Below are 22,119 nucleotides of genomic sequence, written 5' to 3'. Positions count from 1 at the left end.
ACCGATCAGCACAACACTCCTGTAGCCAATCAGCAGTAGGGGGCGTGTCCACTCATGATGGAGGAGGAGATAGAGTGAACCAATCAGCAGTAGGGGGCGTGTCCACTCATGATGGAGGAGGAGATAGAGTGAGCCAATCAGCAGTAGTGGCGTGTCCACTCATGATGGGGGAGAGAGGGATTGAGCCAATCAGCAGTAGGGGGCGTGTCCACTCATGATGGGGGAGAGAGGGATTGAGCCAATCAGCAGTAGGGGGCGTGTCCACTCATGATGGCGAGAAGAGAGAGAGCAAAAGGGAGATTTGAAGAAGGACTGTAGAAAGAGAGATGGCTGAGAGACATTAGAAAAGAGAAAGCTCAGAGGAATATCACTAGGAAAGAAGGGTTATGATCAGGCAAGAGCTTTAGGACCCGAGGTTAATATTAGAAAAGCTTTCCAGCGCTGGATTGACAGAAGCGGGAAGGCCTGAAAATGGACGCCGATACTTCATACACCAGTAACATTTGTTTTGCCGTTTCTCATGACCAAGATCTGCTGCTGTTGTGATGTTAGCTATAGTAACAGGACAGTGTGAGTGTCATTGTTTGTCTGGAGCTGCTGGAGAATGTGTACTGTGTTCATTTTTTGTTCTTCTTTGTTGTTCGTTCGTCATCTTCACTTTATTTTGCTTTGCTCCAGCAATGATAAAGAGATATCCACTCTTGCATTGTGTGTTTGTGCATTTTAGGGGCGGAGCAATGAAGGGAGGGGTGTGTTTGTTTGTTTGGGTTGATTTCAAATATCAACAGTGTTTCTCAGAAAGCACTAAATACATATATAAACTATAAAAAGCTTTTCTCACATTTGAAATAGTTGTTTAGTCACACAGTTCCAGGCAAACGGGATATTATTTGTCCAGGAAGCAGGCGTTGGGAAACCCACACAGAGGCTGGTGATGATGAAAGCACATCTATATTTATCAGACTCATTAACCCCTGTGGGTGTGTGTGATGGAGAGAAACACGACCCGGCTGATGCTGACCAATGCATGACACTGCTGGCTTTCTCGTGTGTGTGTGTGTGTGTGCCTCCAGCTTTCGGCGCGTTCATGACTTCATCTTTTAATGAGCGCAGCCTGAAGAACGCTGATGATGTTGTACAGTTGAAACGGAAGGTAAGAACCCACGCCTGTGGATATTCAAATCAACCACTAATTAGTTGAGTCATTACAAGCTGCCTTTAAAAACACTCCATTACTGGTGTGCATCACAATTTTAGTCATGCAATGCTGCTCTTTAAAGTTTAAAACTAAGGAAAAGTTAGTCTGTGTGGGTTTTATTTCAAATGCATGGAAGCCCATTTCTGCCACATAAGAAAAAAAGCATGCATTGGTAGATCATAATTATTACACAAAAAGTCCAAATTATGACAATGTCAAAATTGAGATACTAAGTCGTAATTATGATTAAAAGTTGAATTATGAGATAAAAAATCATGACAGAAGTCTTCAAAATTATGAGATACTAAGATGAAATTGACATCGTCATAAGTCGAAATTCTGACATAAAAAGTTTGAGATGCATAATTTCACATAATTTTGACTTTATGTCATGATTGACTTTTTATCTTAGGAGTCAAAATGATGAGATAAAGTCGACCATGACATAAAAAGTCAAAATTGAGATACTAATTCATAATACAATCCTCAAATTATTTAATTTTCATAATCAACATAAGTCTAAATATGACAAAGAGTGAAAATATTAGATAAAAAGTCAACCATGACATTAGAAGTAAAAATTGAGAAATTAAGTTGTAATGATAAAAAGTTTAAATAATAAAATAAAGTCAACCATTACATAACATCAAAATTAAGTTACTAAGTAATATTTATAATAAAAAAAAGTTTAAATTAAGAGATTAGGTCATAATAAACAAATCAAACTATGTCAAAAAGTAAAAAATTATGAGATAATCAATCATGACATAAGTAAAATTTATGAAATACTAAAATGACATTATGACACCAAGTCATAATTGACAAGTCGAAATTCTGACTTTGTCATGATTGACTTCTCATAATTTTTACTTTTGTCATAATCTCAAAAAAATCTTAATGAGTTAAAATTATGAGAAGGTCAACCATGACACAAAATGTCAAAACTGAGATACTAAGTCATAATTGGTAGTCAACCATGACATACCAAAATTATGATTATAATTGACCATTTCTAAACTGAGATAAAACGTTTAAATTAATGCAAAAAAAAAAAAAAATCAATAATGACTCATAATAATTGTGACTTATGCTATAACTGACTTAGCTCATATTTTCTAGTTAATATGTTGTCTATGATTTAGCGTCTCATGATTTGTGTCATAATTGCAATTTACGAAAGCATTTCCCCCCCGTTCTTCTTATGTGGCAGAAATGGCCTTTCATAAGGAGACGAGAGTGCCAATCCCGCTTCGACAGCACACCTTCCCGAACAAGACAATCCCTCCAGTTCCTCCTCAGAATCCACTGAACAAAGGAAGGGCTGAGATGATAGAGTCTTTAATGAAGTCACACTGAACCTTGCCCACGGACGCAGTGTTTCAGCTCATTCAGACTGTGTGTTTGGGGGGAAACGAGTGTTATTGTCTGAGAAAGCGTATTTGACTCTTTGTTTGTCGGTGAAAGTTTTATGTAGGTCAAACCGAATCCCAGACATCAGGTGACGGTCAGACTCTCTCTCTCTCTCTCCCCCTGCTGGCCTGAGCGCGTCACTGCAGACCTCGAAATCATCGATTAAGTTAAAGTCCCCCTGTGGTGAAAATCCAGCTTTTAATGTTGTTTATATGTCTATGTGGTGTTTTTAATACGCTTTAAGACAAACCATGTGTAAATTCATAAGTCGACACCATTGTTGAGTGTTTCCTCCTTAAAACTGCAGTGAACCAAAGACAGTCTCAAAAACACACTTTGAAATCGCTGGTGTTTCTGACGTCACAAACTACCTTGTAACCAATCAGATCAACGTGTGATCGTCAACCAGTGGATTTGTGGATTTCTGAGCTGAGTGAGTGAGTGGAGGCGGGGCTCATGTGCATATTCATAGAACCACATATACTAAATGAGGCAAGGGTGTCGAGTTACATTCAAGATATTTAAATGTTTTTTCTTGTCATTTTAGTGATCATAGATGAGTTAAGGATACAATTATTGAATACTTAATATATTGATTTTTATTTTTTATTTTCATATAATAAATAAAAATTATATTCAGAGATCCCAGACCTACAGAACAATAAATACCACGTTTGCAGTTGTTCAAGGTTAATGACTAAGGATGTAAAAAAGAAAATCATGTTAAAGTTTACACTCACAAAGATTAATTTCTAGAAAACTACAAAAATTCAGTCGTTGAAATTTCCATGATAGATTTACATTTTAAGATGAAATTTTACATTAGACTATTTTAAACTGATATTTCCAGGAATTCTACATATAAATACACCAGATATTAGCAGATGAAACCAAAAACAGACCAGCTTTCATAAGAAGTTCAACCTAAACGAGGCGGATGAAACGTTAAATAAAAACTCGGTAACAGCAGCTTGTCATTGACAGCCATTTTATTTACAAAAACATTGAGCATAAATGAAAATCGTCACTCACTGTAACGTAACGCACAAACACGAGTGTGCTGCTACAGCGCATCAGCACATAAAAAGAAGCAGAATGAAGGAGAGCGTCTCTGGCAGGACTAGAACTTGAACTCTTTGTACTTCTTGGCCCCGGAGCGCGTGTCCTGCGGCTGAGCCTTGCGCTTCTTTTGCTGCCAGGAACAGAGGAGAGCAAGGCTTTAGGGAACACGTGTAAACACTAAACATTTACAAACAGGAAAAAGATGGTTCATCAAACATCTTCGTTTGATCAGATGCGTTTAAAGGGGCTCTCCTAGAACTACTGCATTTTTAATGTGTCCCATTTAGTTCCTCGTTAATATTGCGATTTTGAAATTCGTACCGTTTTATTACACGGCATCCTCAGCAAAACCTTCCAGTATCATGCACAGGTTACATTTAGCACAAAAACAAACAAAAAGTGGAAAATTATGAAAATGTGTCATAAAGACAGTCTATTAGGATTGCGATTTGTGTAATTGTGAAAATAATAAAAATGTATTATACATTTTTTTAATTATAATTTTATTTTTATATTATAAATGTAAAAATGTATATAAAAACAAATGAATATATATATGAATAAATATGTTTTATATACATTTTTACATTTATAATAAATTATATATACACACACGTATAAAATTAATACATCATGACAATGTTTTTCCCATTTAATTCTAGGCTTATTTTACATTTTTTATGAGGAATATCACAGGCAAAGTAATACATTTTAATAATATATACGTTTATGTTTTTCTGTATAGACGGTAATTTAATTAATCTAATGAGAATGACCATAACATTTAGAAAATCTACCCCCCAAAAAATCCTAACAGACTTGATGCAATAATGCAAGATATTTTCCTGTTTCTTTGTTTTTGCAGTGATGTATGTTTGTTTGGCTTGTGATTGGCTGCAGTATTTGAGCTCACCTTCTGTTTGGCGGCGTGTTCGGCCACCATGTCGCTGAAGTCCTCCTTCTCCACCTGCGCCTGCTGCTCCCGGACGTGCTCCTCGTACTTCTGCGTCATGGCCATGGGGTCGAGCTCCAGCTCCTCGGGGGCCAGCGCCACTTCCACCGCCTGAGAGTCTCCGCCCAGCGCCGTCACCCCGGCCTTACGGCTCGTCACCGTCTGAGAGAGGCAGACATATCATGCGTCACATTAACCAAGGTTAGTTTTTTGCTTTTCCCTCAAAACATCTCTTTTAAAACGTAATGGACTCGGGTAAAAAAAAAAGAAAATCAATTGGACCCCCATAGGAATGAATGGGATGCGAGGAGTACTTCAGTACTAACCTAAAAATGCTCAATTCAAACTAAAAATGATAAAACTTTACCAAAAAATGATTTTATAATGTCTACATGTGTATCTGAATGCACACTGAAGACAAACTGACTTTAGGACCCAGCGGAACAGCTCACTTGCTCCATGTAGAGTACAGCTATACGGCCATCCAGTGGCAAGAGTCATGAAATATCATGTTATAGTATTATTTTTCCTCAAGAGGTCGACAAAGACACCCAATGTAAGGTATTTTGAGCTGAATTAAAAGGGTTATGTGAGAAATAGTGAGTTATTTTGAATTTAAAGTTGAAAGAATGTGAGGAATGTGCTTAAACTACTACATTACTATTTGAAAATTACTAATTATTTATTGATCAAATCTAGTAATTTAAAGCAATACCAAGTAACTTTTGCTCTCGGGTTCCCCCTACAGTTGGGAAACAGTATTGTCTTCAACTGCGGTCGTAAAATCTGTCATGGTAACACCAGGGGATACATTACACTGCATTTGTTGACAAGCCGATACTCCCTAACTCTGCAGAAGGAGTTCTCACGTCTTGGGCAGACTGCCTGCGTTGCATGTGAAATGTCTTCATCCCAGGTACAGTGGCATATATTTCAGCATGTCATATGAATATAATTTCATGGGTTTTATTTTTTTCAAACGCCAAAAGATCGCGTAGCTCACGTTTACAAGCCAGCGTCATTATAGTAGCCTATTGGCTACTGTTTTACAGAATGCTAATTCAATTCAATGTTTGTGTGGTAGGTAATAGCCATATATCGTAAATATTATAATATCAAGCTACCATAGATGAATCTGCAAAGTTGAAAAATCGATTTGCATTATAGCCTGAGGCAAGACACTTTCACCAGAAAAATAAACAAACATGACTATCAGCCTGCAGTCATTAGGCTAGTTAAGTTAGCCTAAAATATGATTTTGTCTGTCTAATCATGTACCCAACTTGTACACGCCGTTTAGACATAGGCTTACCTCTGACTTTTTTTTGTCCGTTGCTGCTTTGGCCATGACAAAAACATACGCACGAAAGCCGGAAAACAAACGCTGGTTGGCCTCTCACGTTCGAATTTGAGGAAGTGATGGGGGAAGTGACGTATGCCGTAAAGCAGTCGAATTTTGTAGTTCTTTTTGTGCTCGGGTTACTACCCGAACCCCGAAGTTACGTAGTGCCAGTAAAAGCGATGCAGACCCCGTCAGGCTATGGCAGACGTGTCATTCAACCTATTGTAAATCGATGTACCATCACAAGGGTCTTGGAAATATATTATGAAGGTTGAAAAAATACATAGTGTTGCTTTAAAGGTAAATGAAAAAAAAAGCTTTCTAAACAAAATAAATAAAGTCAGTCTTATTTTAGGGCATCTGGTCACCGACAAGGGAAGGACTTGTTACCAAACGTGAGGGAAGGATGAGGGCTAATCGCACTTGAATGGTCATTGAAAGCACTTTTGGCCACTGCTGTACTGAATATTAATTGTCTTTTAAACCGCAACTGATCCAGCCAAGGTCACACATCAAAATCTCATTCATTTCACATTCGCAAACAGCTGCACAAATATATCAGCAGTGGCATTAACGCTTTATAGCTGACATTTCCACGGGCAGCTGTCGGCTTCTGCGCGTCACGGCACATCGTTTATATTCTCGCTGTCGTCGAAACGCAAACGAGTCCCATACGGATGGAGTCATTAGCATGTGACGGCTGTGACAGATGAGGCGCGGGTCGTTCTGTTATCAGAGGCCTGGAAAGGTTATCTGCCACATCTGAACCCACCAGACAGAGAGAACTCTGGGATACGAGCGTGTAAAACAACTGAGGCGAAGTGATTACCATACGAAATACAAATGGTTTGGCTCAGCAAGCACTGGTTCATCTCGTGTCTCTGGGTTTGTTTTTGACGACATCAATGGGAAGATGATGCTTTAATGTATGAGGGAAAGTGTGCATCTTTGGTCCTGCAGCTTTCGCATCCATCTTTTTTTCTACTGCGTTTTAAACTATGGGTGGTTTGGGGAACTTATTAGGAAGATTGGCATATTTTGTGTGGTTTAAATGGAAGTTACTCAACATAATTAGCACAAAGCATCATGGAGCGTAGGGAAAAAGGTGGATAGGAACGTGCCAAGAGTTTAAAAGCTGATCTGAGAAAACACGGGAATTTGTAATTGGAATATCACAAAACATTCACAAAGCAAGCAGCGTTTTCATCCCATGTGTTCAAGAGAACAAAATCATCCCTTCCTGGGAAATTGGCACATAAAATTGGAAGTCGCTGCAATCGGGGAAGAAACTGACTCTTGTCCTCCATCATAACTGAGTTCAACTCATGTTCTCTTGCGTTCGGATGCCGGTGTTTGGGAACGCAATCGTTTGAGACGCTTCTGGAAGGGATTAAACCAAATCATATCGACACACTTTGGTTCAGGCGGTTTTGAATAACTAAATGAACATTTGAGATGTCGTGCGATGTGATTGGTCCGCTGGCTAGTCCAGATATCCAATCACATCCACTGTCGAGGCAAAGTCACAAGTTTGTTGTTGCGCACCGAGGGATTTATTTTGTAAATGTGCGCATGTCTTGTCAGATAAAAAAACTGATCAGGCTCAATTGAGCGCATACGCTTTTTAAATGAAATTAGGCACATCTTAGCGTTTCCATCCAGCAAATTGGCATATAAATAGGTGTATGGAAACACGGCGCATGACACACTCCTCCATCTCTCACACACAGACGTACCGCAGTCATGTCGTAGATGTGTGTGGACGCCATCATAGCAGCTCCGACAGGCCCAGTCCTCCTCTCCGGCAGCACCGTGAACAGCTGAGGCGTCTCGTTCCTACACACACACACACACACACGTGTTAAATAAGATATAAGTGTCTGATATACCGCTGCTTAAGTGCTCGACGAGACAGTTGTTGCCTCAGAGCGCTCATAAGTATAAGCCGAGTCACAGTGCACTTTCTCTATATAATAGTCTCATATTAAACTATTAATAAAGTAAATGTAAGAATACCTTCTATATTGTTAGTAATGTTTCAAGATTAACATTACTGGACTGAAAGCAGCTTAGTTTTTACTTGATTATCCATATCATTTTTAGAAAATCTTGTTAAAATGTAAGCATCAAATATGATCATCCGGCTTTTGAGGAATGTTTATTAGTTCATCTCTCAATCATCATTGTATTGCATTGTGTTTTAATACTACAGAGCTTTAATCATAAAACTAAGCACTTAAATATCTCCTTACTAAAACATTATTGGCAGATATTAATATTTATATATACACTGTCAGTAAGAGTATCTGCTATTAAAGATCTCATTGATTACATTACAAGAATTTCATCTTTCTGGCCATATAAATATCAGAATCTGCACTAAATTTAATATTTTGCAGTTTGGGCCTATGAATAAAATTTTATGTTTGTTTAATTTTTGAGTATGAGCTCCATATTCTCACTATATGAGCCATAAAAGCCTGATGTATCAAATATGACAACAAAACACTTAAGGTCTTAAGGTTCAATAAACTGCCCATTTGATTTGTCAGGCTTTACAGGGTTAAGTTAGTGATTTCAGGGGCTTAAATCTGGTGTTTGCACAGACACTCACCCGTCCATGATCTCTTCGATCTTCTTCTTCCTGAGCTCAATGAGCTCTGGAGTCTCCATGCCGGCAGGTACGGAGGAGAATCCGCCCGGAGTGATCAAGCCACTGTCACAACAACAAGAAGAAACGTTAATGACTTCAACACATGACACTAGCTGCGTTTCCATTACAGATGTGTGCAAACTTTTGTGATTTTTTTCTAAATGTTGACAAAACTATTGCGAAATGACGGCGTTTCCATTAACCGATGTTATGTGACTAAACCTCCTCACGATAAGTCATTCCAAAAATCATGGCGACGGACATTGGTAGGTATATGTATATCACAGCCGCCGCACTAGCCAATATTATTATTAATGGAAGGAGACGTATGTGTGTTATCCAATCATTGGCAAGGAAAGACCCTTATACTTGTGAGCGGCACATATGAGGTGTTTCTCACTCATATCTGCTTCGAGGTCTTGATTGAGGCATTTCTTTGAGGTTTAGAATTCATTATTCCTGTAATTCTTCTGTCTTTTATGAATTTAATAAAGAACTGTCTCGTATTCTGTCCAAACACACCGCATCATCTACGTCAGCTGACCTGTAAATGCCCAAAAACTGTTTCCATTGCAGTTTTGCTAAATATTTATTATTCAAATTGCCTGAAAACCGCCCTCATGCGAGCGTAAAAAGTTTTGCGATGAGTTTGTGAAAGTTTCTTTTGGGTGTATTTTCAATTTGGGCAATTTGAAGGGTAATGGAAGCGTGTGTTGTATGATGAAGGAATAAAAGTTCCCAACACGTGGCTAGTGACAGAGTTTGAATGGCTGAGATGAATCGGCACCTGTCTGCAGGTGTGAAGAAACCCGTTTCATCCGGTTTGTCCTCGTCGCTCTCCTCCTCCTCTTCCTCCTCAGATGATTCTTCATCGGACGGCTCCAGTTCGCCCCACGTGGTTCGGTCGATTTCCTCCTCCTCGGCTTTGGCCTGTCAACATTTCAGAAGGAAGTCACATTTATTTATACAGCGCTTTATCCGGTTTCAAAGCAGCTTCACATTAATAAAACAGGAAAATAACTGTTAATGTTGTACAGTTCATTAATTATGCAACTATTTGAACTGTAATACTTCAGTTTTATTTCAGTGTTTCAAATCAGGGTTGCAAAATTGTAACTCTCAGCTGAACCAAAATATTTACTTGAAGTCCCCCTGAGATTTGAAGTTAATATTTCAATAATTTAACGTGTACATTTCTCAGATGTTGGTTAATGCCCACGTCACATGCAGGCAAACATAAAATATTTAATCTTTTATAGTTTAGTTTTTATATTTATTTTAATTTGACATTATGATTTAACTATTCTTTCATCATCTCATGAACCCCATGGGTTAGGGAAACGCTGTTCTTTACTTCAATTACATTTTATGAAACTTGCACCTTAATTATTTTCTGTATTAACAGTTTTATAAAACCAACAAGGCATATTGCCTTAAGAGATTCAGCTCAGTTTATTTCTAAAGCACATTTAATAACAGCAACAAGGCTGCCAAATCTGCTGTACAATACAAAATAATAAGACCATAAGATAACAGGAAACAGAAGAACATAACAAGATATTACAATGTATTAAAAGCCAAAGAAAAGAGATTATTTTAAGACTAGATCTGAATGCAGATGAACCGTAGTTTGGAAAGCTTCTCCATAAAGCGGGACCGGCCTCAGAGAAAGCTCTATTACTCCGACACTTTAAGCCAGTTCTTGGCATTAGTAAGTTGACCTTCAGATCTCAGGCGTCGCAACTTTTAGGATGTGGTTTATCATGAACACAGATGTTCTCCTGAGCTTCACAATGCTGCTTAAATGTGCAGTGTAATTGAGTGTCCTCACCTGGAAGTCTATGGAGTTGGTCCCGAACACATCTCCGTACAGCGGTTTTCCCGTCTCATCCACGGGAGGTTTTCCCCACCCGCCGGCGTGATACCCGAACGAACAGCTCTGAAACACACACACACACCTCGGTATGAACATCTCAGCTTTACATGACGACCATGACGTTTAGATTGTGGAAGGATTTTTCATGAAATGTGAATCAGATCCTCTAATGGAGAAGGATGCGCATTTGTTGAGTTACAAGCATTACTTTATATCTAATTACTGACTAAATCAAAAGGAAAATCTCTTCCTTCCTCATAAGAGCTTCCTCTAATCAAACATGACGGCTCAGAGTTTTGCATATCACTGCGGGAAGTGTTTACATCATTTAAAATTAATTGTGAAAAATAACAATTGCATGTTGCAGTCCCACATGTCGAGTTAATTAACTTCCAACTTAATTGATGTATGAACTTGAATATTTAATAGAGCTCACACTCACCAACAGTATCGATCCTGCCAAAGAAATACTTTCAAATTGAATAATTAAAAAAATTATTTTATAGTTTTTATAGATAAAAACCCATATATAGTTCATAACATTGTTGCTTACATTTTTAATATTTAAAGCTACACTGTGTAGGATTTTCTCCCATCTAGCGGTGAAATTGTATATGACTACCAACTGAATATTACTTTCTAGCCCCTCCCATTCCGAGGGCGTTTTATCTCCTACGGTGGCCGTATTATTTCAAATCTGCCGGCAGTCATGAGTAATCTCCCCCTCGCATTCGTCACGGTGCCACTGAGTGTAAAAACGCGAAAGGCGAAGCTTGAATTTCCATGCATGTCCCTCTTTGTCTAATGTATTTTCAAGATGGAGGCACAACATGGCTGCCGCCATTCGAGCGACTCGCTCGTATGTATTCTAAATTGCAGATTATACACTTACGAGAATACTTGATTAGTTGGTTGAAGTGATTACACATTAATGAGAATGTATAATTTTGAAAGAACAGTGTTTTTTGCTAAAAATCTACTTAAAATATTACACAGTGTAGCTTTAAAAAAGTAAGCACTTTTTTTTATACACTCCCCAGCATAAAAAAGTCTCTGTTTAGATTTAAATAGGCCAACGCCTCAGAGTCTACGGCTGGATCATTATTGCAGAGGTTATTATGTTTCTTATGTTATATGTTTGGCAACAGCTCTTCTAATCCTAACTCTCGGGTGTTTTTAATTTCAAACAAAACCTAAAAAACAAGCCCAGATGAGAAAGTAACACAAAAGTAACATAACTTTCCATATAAAGTAACTAATGCAATATTGTATTGCATTACTTAAAAAAAACAAAAAAACAAAAAACATTACAATACTCAGTTAAAAAGGTCAATAAAACCCTGGAAGTCAATTACACTACCATTTAAAAAAAGAGATCAGAGAGAAAAGCATCTAATACTTTCAAGTAAACCTTGTAAATTAACTATTTGTCACTTTTTAAGGCATGTATAGGAAAGAGCTACTTAAAGCAACATTTCTCAAGACTGTTTTCCCAGTGTGTGTGTGTCTGTCTGACCTCAGGGATGGGGGCGTTGAGGCCGGGGATCTTCAGGTTGGGGTAGGAGGGTGGAGGACCGTATCTCTGCATGGCGATCAGCCACGGCGGAGGAACTTTATGAGAGTTCTGCCGAGACAAACACATGTGAAAAGCTCAGCTAAGGTTAGACAGCAGAAATGACATGAGCGTCGAGGTGCATGAGGAGCTCTCCTGCAATTTCACACAACAGCAACACTTGCTGTGCACAAGCAGCTGATAAAGGAGCACTCACAGGTCCTGTGGGCATCCCGAGAGCAACCCTCAGCTCATCCGACAGATCGCCCGGCTTCTTCTCCTTCAGACGCGTCTCAAACTCTTTCCCCTGAATATCAACAACAAAAAGGGTTTCTTTCTTAGAAAGTGCCATCATAACAAATAAAGTGACATAACAGGGGCTTTCGCAGTAGGAACGAGCCACCAGGGTGGTTCCCCGAGAACTAATGGTTCCCATAGGACCGTTTTCCTGTTGCATTCGCACCGCCAGTAGGAACTCTGAAGTGACATAAGCCACGCTTGTTGTTGTGACTTATTTTGACAGCGCTGAGAACGCCAGAGCAAACAAACAGCGCTCGCATCCTCTGTGTTCATTAGTTTACGATCTGTCAAACAGTCCTGTCTAATACGTTATTAGATAGAACTGTTATACATAGGAAGTAGACAGTAATGAAAAGTTATTAGCGTATGCCGTGCGGTTGATGTCCAGTGATGCTGAGCAGAAACACAATCATGTTTCTCTTGGTCTCCTCAAAGTCACGTTGGATTTTCTCCTCAGCGTAAACGTTAAGAGGCTCATCTATGTGATTTCAATGTTCGTAGAGTTAGTTTGTGGAGTAAATATATAGGCTATAATCTGTGTTTGCACAGCCTTTTTAAAATGGCGGGTGCTGGTGTTTCGCGTGCGTTCGGCCAATCAGTGTACACTAACGTCACGGTTAGTTTCTATAGTGCTGGTTTAGAACGACTCTGAAGTAGGAGATAAATGAGTTCCTCTTAAAGGGATACTCCACTTTTTTTGGAAATAGGCTCATTTTACAACTCCCCCAGAGTTAAACAGTTGAGTTTTACCGTTTTCGAATCCATTCAGCCGATCTCCGGGTCTGGCGGTACCACTTTTAGCATAGCTTAGCATAGATCATTGAATCGGACAAGACCATTAGCATCTCTCTCAAAAAAATGACCAAAGAGTTTCGATATTTTTCCTAATTAAAACTTGACTCTTCTGTAGTTACATCGTGTACTAAGACCGACGGAAAATGTAAAGTTGCAATTTTCTAGGCTGATATGGCTAGGAACTATACTCTCATTCCTGCGTAATAATCAAGAAACTTTGCTGCCGTACCATGAGTCCAGCAGGCGTAATGATATGACGCAGCGCCTGAAAATAGTCCCCAGCTCTGTAACTTCCAACGTGACCGGGACTAAGTTTGTCTAACCTATTAGACCTATTTTCAGGGGCTGCGTCATATCATTACGCCTGCTGCACTCATGGTACGGCAGCAAAGTTTCTTGATTATTACGCAGGAATGAGAGTATAGTTCCTAGCCATATCAGCCTAGAAAATCGCAACTTTACATTTTCCGTCGGTCTTAGTACACGATGTAACTACACAAGAGTCAAGTTTTAAATAGGAAAAATATCGGAACTCTTTGGTCATTTTTTTGAAAGAGATGCTAATGGTCTTGTCCGATTCAATGATCTATGCTAAGCTATGCTAAAAGTGGTACCGCCAGACCCGGAGATCGGCTGAATGGATTCGAAAACGGTAAAACTCAACTGTTTAACTCTGGGGGAGTTGTAAAATGAGCCTATTTCCAAAAAAAGTGGAGTATCCCTTTAAAGGAGTTCCTAGAACTAAAATCGTTCCTAGATCCTGCAGTGCGAATGCACCAAAATCCGGGAACTTCCGCCAATAGTTCAAGGAGCTATGAAGAGGTTCCTATAATGAGCAGGTCACGCCAGCGCACCTCATAGTACAGGTCTCCGTGAATCGTGAGCTTGGGTTTGATCTGCCATTTGAAGAAGGCGTCGTGCAGCTTCTGGTAGTCGATGTCGATCTTCCCCATCTTGGGCCGAACTTTCTCTCTCATTTTGGTCTTCATGGTTTTGGCGTCTTCCTACAGGGACACAGAGACGTCAGTAGAGCTGACAGCAGCGGGAAACACATCAACACTGAACATTAAAGTTTAAAATAACCAGCTTCACAATCGTATAAACGTCAGTCAAGCGCGGCCTCGGGTGGAAACTTCACAAGATGATGCCAGATGAGGCAAACAAATGATCACACATCAGGGTCACTCCTGACGGCCTCATGAGCTCATCTGACACATTTAAAGACAGGAATGAAACCCTGAGCCGCTCTTCACGATGATCTGCTTAAAGCTGTTCAACTGCAGAGCTCATGTTTGACAAAAAACAGCTTTTTTAATGTCTGCGCTGAACTATATTTAACACTCTGGTTTTATGACCTTGCTCTAAAACACAATATGATCAAGCATCATTATTATTATTACAGGAAGCATTATTATATTACCACAATAAGCAAAAATGCAGCACAATAACAGCCAAGAGGAACATATTCAATACATTTTTATACAGCTATGTACATTAAAAGCACTTAATATTTAAATACAGTTTTATATATTACCATTCAAAAGTTTGGGGTTGGCAATTTTTTTTTGAGAAGTCTCTTCTGCTGACTAAGGCTGCATTTATTTGATTAAATATACAGTAAAAATAGTATGGTAGGACGGTATGGCAGTGTGCGGTACCTTCTCCTGCAGGGCTTCTCTCATCTCCTGGATGCCGGTTCTCCTGATGAACTCGGGCAGCTCAAACGGAGGCTTCTCTATGCCCCTCTTCCCCTGCAGGTACTTCCTCTTGAAGCACCAGTGACGCGGCACCGGCACCGTGTTCCTGGTGGCCTTCAGGTGAACCAGCAGCTTGGGCTCCTGCGCCGTCACATCGTGCATCTCCACCACGTCAGGGCGGACCACAAGCTGGCAGACACACAGGTGAGGAAGGGGGACAAACAGGGATCGACTTTAACACCCGTCAAATGCGTGTGTATTTCAGCAGTGGCGTGTAACAGTCACTCCTACCAGCCACTTTGGCGGGCTGAATTTTATATATTATACATGCATTTTGATCTAAACATTGAACTCTTAGGTGGTTTTAATAAACTTGAGTTACCTGTTTGAGCTCCGCCACGGTCAGCCTGTTCATTCTCCTCAGTTTCTTTTTGGACAGCTTAGGCAAGTCCTTCTTGAGGTCCTGTCAAACAGGAAGTGGAGGGGTTAGACAGGAACATCATCAGGAGACCATAAGAGCTGGGCGACTATCAACTCACATCGTCGCTGTCATCACTGTCCTTCTTCTCCAGCTCGAATCCCTTCTTCTTAAAGGAAAGGATTTCGGGCTTTTCTGGCTTCTCCGGCTCTTTTTCCTTTTCCTTTTTCACATCATCTGTCAGCTGTGATAGAAAGCCATTCAATGACAAATCCATCAAAATATAACATTTCAGTATTTAAAATATTAGTCTAGGTGAATAAAGCTGGAAGGGTCATGATCGGTCAATCAAAGATCTAAATACAACACCAAAAAAAGCTTCATTCTTCATACTTTCTCATATCAAACAATGTTTTGCAGCAGTTTTGTTCAGGAAATGTTATTTTTGGACTTGGGAGGAAATGTTGAGCTTTGAAAGTTACAGTAATCACAGCTTCTTTTCTCAAAATACCAAGTAAATTTAGCATTAGCCACCCTGTAATGAAGCATCTGTAGTTCCTGTTAAGCTCCTGACCTTGAACGCCTCAAAGATCCTCTTGAAGAAGATGAAGTTGGGGTCGTAGATGGCGGGCTCCTCCGTCACGTACTCGATCTCCACCTCGGCCTCTTTCTCACGGCTCTCCTCTTTCTTCCTCTCCTCCTCCTGCTCCTTCTCTTGCTCCCGCTTCTTCTTCTTGTTCTTCTTCTTCCTGTTCCTGCGCTTGCGGTTTTTCTGCAAGCGAGCGAGAAGGAATCGAGTAAAAGTGTTCATAAGAAACACAGCAGTCAACATTTGAAGTGGATCAAAAACGTTCCTCAAAATTCATGTATAGCTTTGATGAAAGGATTTGATCCTCTTCAAATGTTGACTCCTGTAGTTAGACCAATGAGAGACTTGCAAATGCTGACAAAACAGGCGAGGAGACCTACGTCTTTTTTAGAAAGACCGCTTTCATCATCGTCATCTGAATTTCCACGGGCGGAGGAACTGTTCAGGTCCATCTCATCGTCATCATCTTCCTCCTCTAAAGACAAAAAAAGAGCCAGAGAAATCATTTAACAAGCATTCCTATATTGATTAAAGGTAAACCATCATTAACTTAATCACAAACATTGGTTATTACTTCACACGCCCCCGCTTTCACATTCAAGTCTCAAAGTAAATTCAGTGTTTCTCCCACTGGTAATTAGACTTGATGTGCTCAAGTGCTCTCATCTCTTAAACACGATCATTAGTGACATTGAGGCTGCGTTTGATGATAATGATGAGTTCCTCATATTGACCTATAGGGGCGACGCTGAGCTGCTCCTGCCTCATCTCCTTCAGCTGCAGGATCTTCTCCAGAGCCTGAGGGATCTTCGGCCCGATGCCAACATCTTCACCCTGCCACGCCTGAACACACATGACAAACACAAGTCAAGATCAGTAAAGATAGATAGATTTATTTAATGCCATGTCTGCATCTAAGGCTATTTTCATGGCAAAAATTAGATTACAAAAATACAAATATCATATAAATAAAATAAAACCAAGCAAACAAACAAACAACAAGTCACATACATCAACATATGTTAAAAAAGACAATCTTTTTAGGCATAATCTTACTAAATAAGTGTTTAAGTGAAATAACTTCATAAAAGAGCATTCTGCTAGAATTAAACCCAGGACAGTCCAGTAAAAAAGCATGAGTCAAACTTGTATGACCTATACGACATGATCTTGATCAGATCTAGTTTAAGAGTGATTAAAAGTCTGTTTGAGACGTATAGTTTATTATTCTTGCACGTGTTCCACTCCTCTTGCTCAAGATCAGTAAAGAGATTCATTAGTAAAGGCTCTCGCACCTCTCTGGCGTCCTCTCCTGGAGGGGGCGGGACTTTCTGCCGTTGATTGGCAGACTGGAGCATCATAGACACACCTGGAGGAGCCGGGCCACCTTGAGTCCCAACTACAGGAGCAAATCAATGATTCATGATCCATGTCAGATTTACAGGCGTTTTAATCTCATCGTTTTGTCTTACAAGGATACTTCACCCCAAAAATTAAAATTCTGTCATTACTTACTCACCCTCAAGTTTTCTGTTGAACATAAAGGATGACATTTTGAACAATGTTGGCAACTAAACAGCTGCTGGTCCCCATTAACTGAATTGAGGTCAATAGGGATTAGAAACTGTTGCTACCACCATTCTTCACAATATCTTTTGTGTTCAGCGCAAGAACGAACTTCATGCAGGTTTGGGACAACTTGAGGGCGAGTAAATGATGACAGAATTGTAATTTTCATGTGAACGGTCCCTTTAGACACCACAGATGAATAGGGTGAACATGCAACTAATAGACATCATCATCATACTTCCCCAGTTGATTGATTAAAAATAGCAAAAAAAATTTGCATTACAAGTTTTCTGAAACATTCAGTTTAAATATGCTAATGAGGCAATATCTAATTAAATATGCATTCATTTACAGAAATCTGAATACTGATGAAGCCGGATTTAAAATTCGTGTTTCATTTTGTTGACAAAATACAAATCTGAAGGTGAAAACCAGAGGGGATTTCAGATGTCACTTTATCACTCGATAAATCTGAAAATATTGCCAGAAAATGAATGAAATGTTATATAAATCAGTAAAATTATTTATGAGCAAACCCCTCTGTAAAAACATTCAAAATATAGATATTAATAAAGCTAAAGTTTGGTGTGTGAAGCTGCTGAAGTGGAGATGTCTGACTGATTGAAACTGAAATCTACAGATGCAAAAAGATAAAGTGCAATAAACTAAACACTTGAGTGTATTTTGGATGTTTTCTCTCCAGTAGTCTGAAAGACGAAACGGACGCAAAATAGATCAGATTTACCTGAATCTACCAAAATCTGGATGAGAAATGTTTTGCCTATTATATATCCTTATTAAAATTCAAACACGACATCCAGTCAGCATGATGTGATATTAGGTTGACATGACTTGATGTTTGAGCATGTTAGAGAGCATGATGGGGAATGACCTCTGAGAGGGGGGATGGGGGGCAGGAGGTTGGGTCGAGGGCCCAGTTCAGGTCCTCTGGGGCCCGGTGGCGCCCCCTGCTGGACTTTAGCAAGTTCCTGCTGTCTCTCGTGTTCCAGAAGCACAGCAGCCTGAGAGACACACATTAGATGTGATTAGGTCACTATTAGACCTTTAAACTGGTTTCAGAGTCATTCATACTAATTCACACTGAGTGAAAAAAAAAAAAAAAAAAAACCAAAGAGAACATGACAGGCGAGAGATTATTTAAACTAATGGTACATCGCAGAATATGGATCAAAATATGTACACTACCGTTTAAAAGTTTAAGGTCGGTTTGATTTTTAATGTTTTTGAAAGAGTCTTCTGCTCATCAAGGCTGCATTTATTTGATCAAAAAATAAAACAGTAACATTTTGAAATATTACTACAACTTAAAGCTCTTTTCTATTTGAATAATAAACTAATTTCATCTTGTGATCAAAGCTGTATTTTCAGCATCATTACTCCAGTCTTCAGTGTCACATGATCCTTCAGGAATCAGTCTAATATGATTTGATGCTCGGAAGAAACATTTACAGTTATCAATGTTAAAAACAGTCGTGCTGCTTCATATTTGTGTGGAAAACGTGATAATTATTTTCCACAATTCTTTGATGAATAGAACGTGCAAAAGAACAGCTTTTATTTTAAATAGAAATCTTGCAATTTTATTGACATATCTTTACACTTTTTGATCAACCAAACCCAAACGTTTTTGAACGGTAGAGTGCATATCAAATTATTCACATTCATATAGCTGTTAAATGTGTGGGTTATGTGACAAATTCTTTTGAAGACAGCGAACATTCACCCGTTTCTGCTGCTCGAGAAGTTCCTGTTCCTTCATCTGCTCGTCCATCCCCCGAGAATCACCCTAAACACACACACACACGGTTATAAACTGCAGTCATGTGTCCCCTTTATTTCATTGTATTCTTAAAGGGATAGTTCACCCAAAAATACAATTTCTGTCAGTAATTACTAACCCTCATGTCGTTACAACTAAAGCACTTGTTAGTTGTAAGTGTTTTGTGTACTTCGCTGTGTATGTTGATAATGAAAATGAGAGAGCGTTTATGGATAAGACTTTAATACGCACTTCTTATACCGTGTTTATTCAGCTCTTACTGAGATTCTCTGGAGTAAAACTAACGCTTCATCTTTTGTGTGATGTACAATAAACTTCATAAAACTCATCAGTATAGCGTTATTTTGGTCATCATTCGGACGCGGTCCCCTACAGCAGGCTTGTATTAATAGTGGATAAAAGCAAATTACAGTTATAACCGTAATTAAACTAAACTATTCCTGGTCTATCTCCATGCAGCAAATATTCTCTGGCTCTGTGGGCATTATTATCCGACTCAAAATGAACACGGCTACTAAGAGTTTCTGTTCTGATATTATCAGATGAGATTGTCCTGGCTCTGAGCGAGCTCTTGAAGCTCCGCCCCCTGTGCCAGCAGCAGCAGCTCATTTGCATTTAAAGGGATACACTAAAACGGCACGTTTTTTCTGAGCCCCAAAAAGTGACAATCTGTTCGGTATTTTGAGCTAAAACTTCACATACACACTCTGGGGACATACAAGACTTATTTCACATCTTGTGAAAAGGGGCATAACAGGTGCCCTTTAAGCCAAACATAATGAGCGTTTGCTTTGATTCTGAAGAAAACCACGCCATCAGGCAAGTTTCTGCTCAATTTTATGCCTAAAGTACATCAAGCATTAATAGGAAAGTTTGGCAGTAGTTAGCAAGTATCAACAGTAGTGTAAACTTGACAGTAAAGTCATCAATCATCTACCACACACCTGCAGCTTGCCTCACAGTAAAAGCTTTAGCATGCGCGACTCTCACCTGCGCGGCTCTGTCGTCGTGTGGCATCATGCCGGGCGGCTCCATGCCCATGTGGATCGGTGGAGGGCCGGCCATCATATTCATGGCCTGCATCATGTTCATGCCCGGCGGAAGGGGCATTGAGGGCATCGGGGGCATGGGCGGCAGACCTGGCATCTGACACACACACAGCACAACCTTTAACACTTATAGTCTCAGGCATGTCATGTCTTGTCCAAAAAAACATGAATAAACAGAATAAAAGACACATTGCAGTACCGTAGTCATGACCTTGTCATCTCCTCCTGCTAAGTTCGGCTTGTTTAAGATCATCCCGGACTGCAGACAAAAAAAAAAGTTACACTCAGGCAAAGAAGTAAGAGTTATGATCAGATGTGCAGACTGAATAGCTTACCTGTGCAAACGATTTGAGTCTGTCTATGAGCTCCTCTCTGGGACCTGGAGAACAGAAAACCCATACATGAAGATGGAAAACAACACTGGACTGAATTAAACATGGCTTACATTAGTTTAATGGGCTATGTGCTGATTTGTAACTGCAGAGTGTTTGTGTTTAAAACTGTTGCATTTAAATACGATCACAGTTACCGTTTACGCAGATACATTCACACTGCGACTTAACTTAGTTGTTTAACGACATTCACAGCTCACAGGTGTTTTAACTAATTTACCAGAATAAACGCACATACAGCTATCAATTAGACTTAATTACACGTACTGCACACGTTAGCGCGAAGTTTCGAAGGCCCGCAGGGCATCAACAGGGAAATAACAGGCTAACATGCTAACTAAGCTAACGGAGCAAAACTGAGCTAAACTCCGTCACAGCGCTCTTATCAAAACGCTTTATTCTCACCCATGTTAGGAGCACCAAACTCGGCCAGTTTGGCCTGCAGCTCGCCGTGGTTCCATGTGTTAAAATCTATGTTTGATTCAGCGCCTGGCGGCCCGTCGCTAGCCATGATGAAGCTCTACGGCACAAACGCGTTCAAACGCGAGGGATCATGGGAACGCGGCGCACTGCATTATGGGATTTGTTGTTCCTTTTCTCGCAGTTTGAAAATGACGCGTTTGCGTTTAATACTTCATAGTATTTCATTTAACGCAGCATTTTTTTTGATGCATTATGATGATTTATTCTAAGATATGACTTAACCTTGTTGTTATGCTTTTCTTTTCCTTTCTTTTTTTGTATACATAATTACATAATGTGCTGCATGCAAAAAATTTTTTTCGTATCATTGTTTGATCATTGTTAGAGATACAACCCTGCTTCACTTCCCTGAGCTTGTAATTATGTGTAAGTTCTGCAATAAAAAAAGAAAAAAAGAAAAGAAAAAGAAATTCATTTAACGCTTATTTTATTTCAAGTAACGAACTTAATTGTATGGTTTTCGTTATATTTAACTATAATAACGCAACAACAAACATGATGAGCATTGAAATGATTAAGATTAATAATACAGGTGAAATATTTGGCGTCTCGTCAGTATATAGGATGCGTTTACCATGTTCTGCCTCAAGGTGGTGGTCTTTCTGACATCTGAAAAAAAGAAAAGAAAATCTGAAATAAAACAATACTTTCCTGCTATTTAATAGCCTACCAGCCTTTGATATACGCAAAATCATATCGAAATGCAAATGTATATTTAAACAATTCCAACCATGGTGTCAGGACTGTGGTCTTACAGTTTATACTATGATTATTATTATTATTATTATTATTATTATTATTATTATTATTATTATTATTATTTTGCTTTGTTTAAACGAGCTATTGTATTTATATTAAACATTTCTTGTGGTTATTTTCTCCTATTTATCGAACAGGAGCGTTTAAGTTTTGTCGCGTCGCGGTGAACGCTTAAACGCACTCTATGATTGGTCGACGTGATGCTACGTCACGACCCCATCG

General features: G+C 39.3%; 1 protein-coding gene across 1 annotated transcript; it reads right to left on the bottom strand.

The window, feature by feature from the left end:
* Positions 1 to 3,579: 3,579 nt before the first annotated feature.
* sf3b2 (splicing factor 3b, subunit 2) lies at positions 3,580 to 21,257 on the bottom strand. The gene is made up of 22 exons (XM_084403663.1): positions 21,061 to 21,257; positions 20,599 to 20,642; positions 20,463 to 20,522; positions 20,205 to 20,360; positions 19,158 to 19,220; positions 18,306 to 18,435; positions 17,140 to 17,243; positions 16,579 to 16,687; positions 16,225 to 16,319; positions 15,830 to 16,027; positions 15,377 to 15,499; positions 15,220 to 15,300; positions 14,799 to 15,026; positions 13,995 to 14,144; positions 12,263 to 12,352; positions 12,010 to 12,117; positions 10,449 to 10,556; positions 9,405 to 9,547; positions 8,579 to 8,680; positions 7,701 to 7,800; positions 4,584 to 4,784; positions 3,580 to 3,800 (listed from the first exon to the last, which is right to left on the bottom strand). Exons 1-22 carry the CDS (start codon positions 21,164 to 21,166, stop codon positions 3,729 to 3,731), a joined length of 2,571 nt encoding a protein of 856 aa, XP_084259789.1. The 5' UTR covers positions 21,167 to 21,257; the 3' UTR covers positions 3,580 to 3,728.
* Between the last annotated feature and the right edge of the window lie 862 nt (positions 21,258 to 22,119).

The sequence above is a fragment of the Rutilus rutilus genome, assembly GCF_951802725.1.
Source record: "Rutilus rutilus genome assembly, chromosome: 3".
NCBI classification, from domain to species: domain Eukaryota; kingdom Metazoa; phylum Chordata; class Actinopteri; order Cypriniformes; family Leuciscidae; genus Rutilus; species Rutilus rutilus.
The sequence above is the reverse complement of the archived record's forward strand: the minus strand, read 5'-3'. Positions and strand labels throughout refer to the sequence as shown.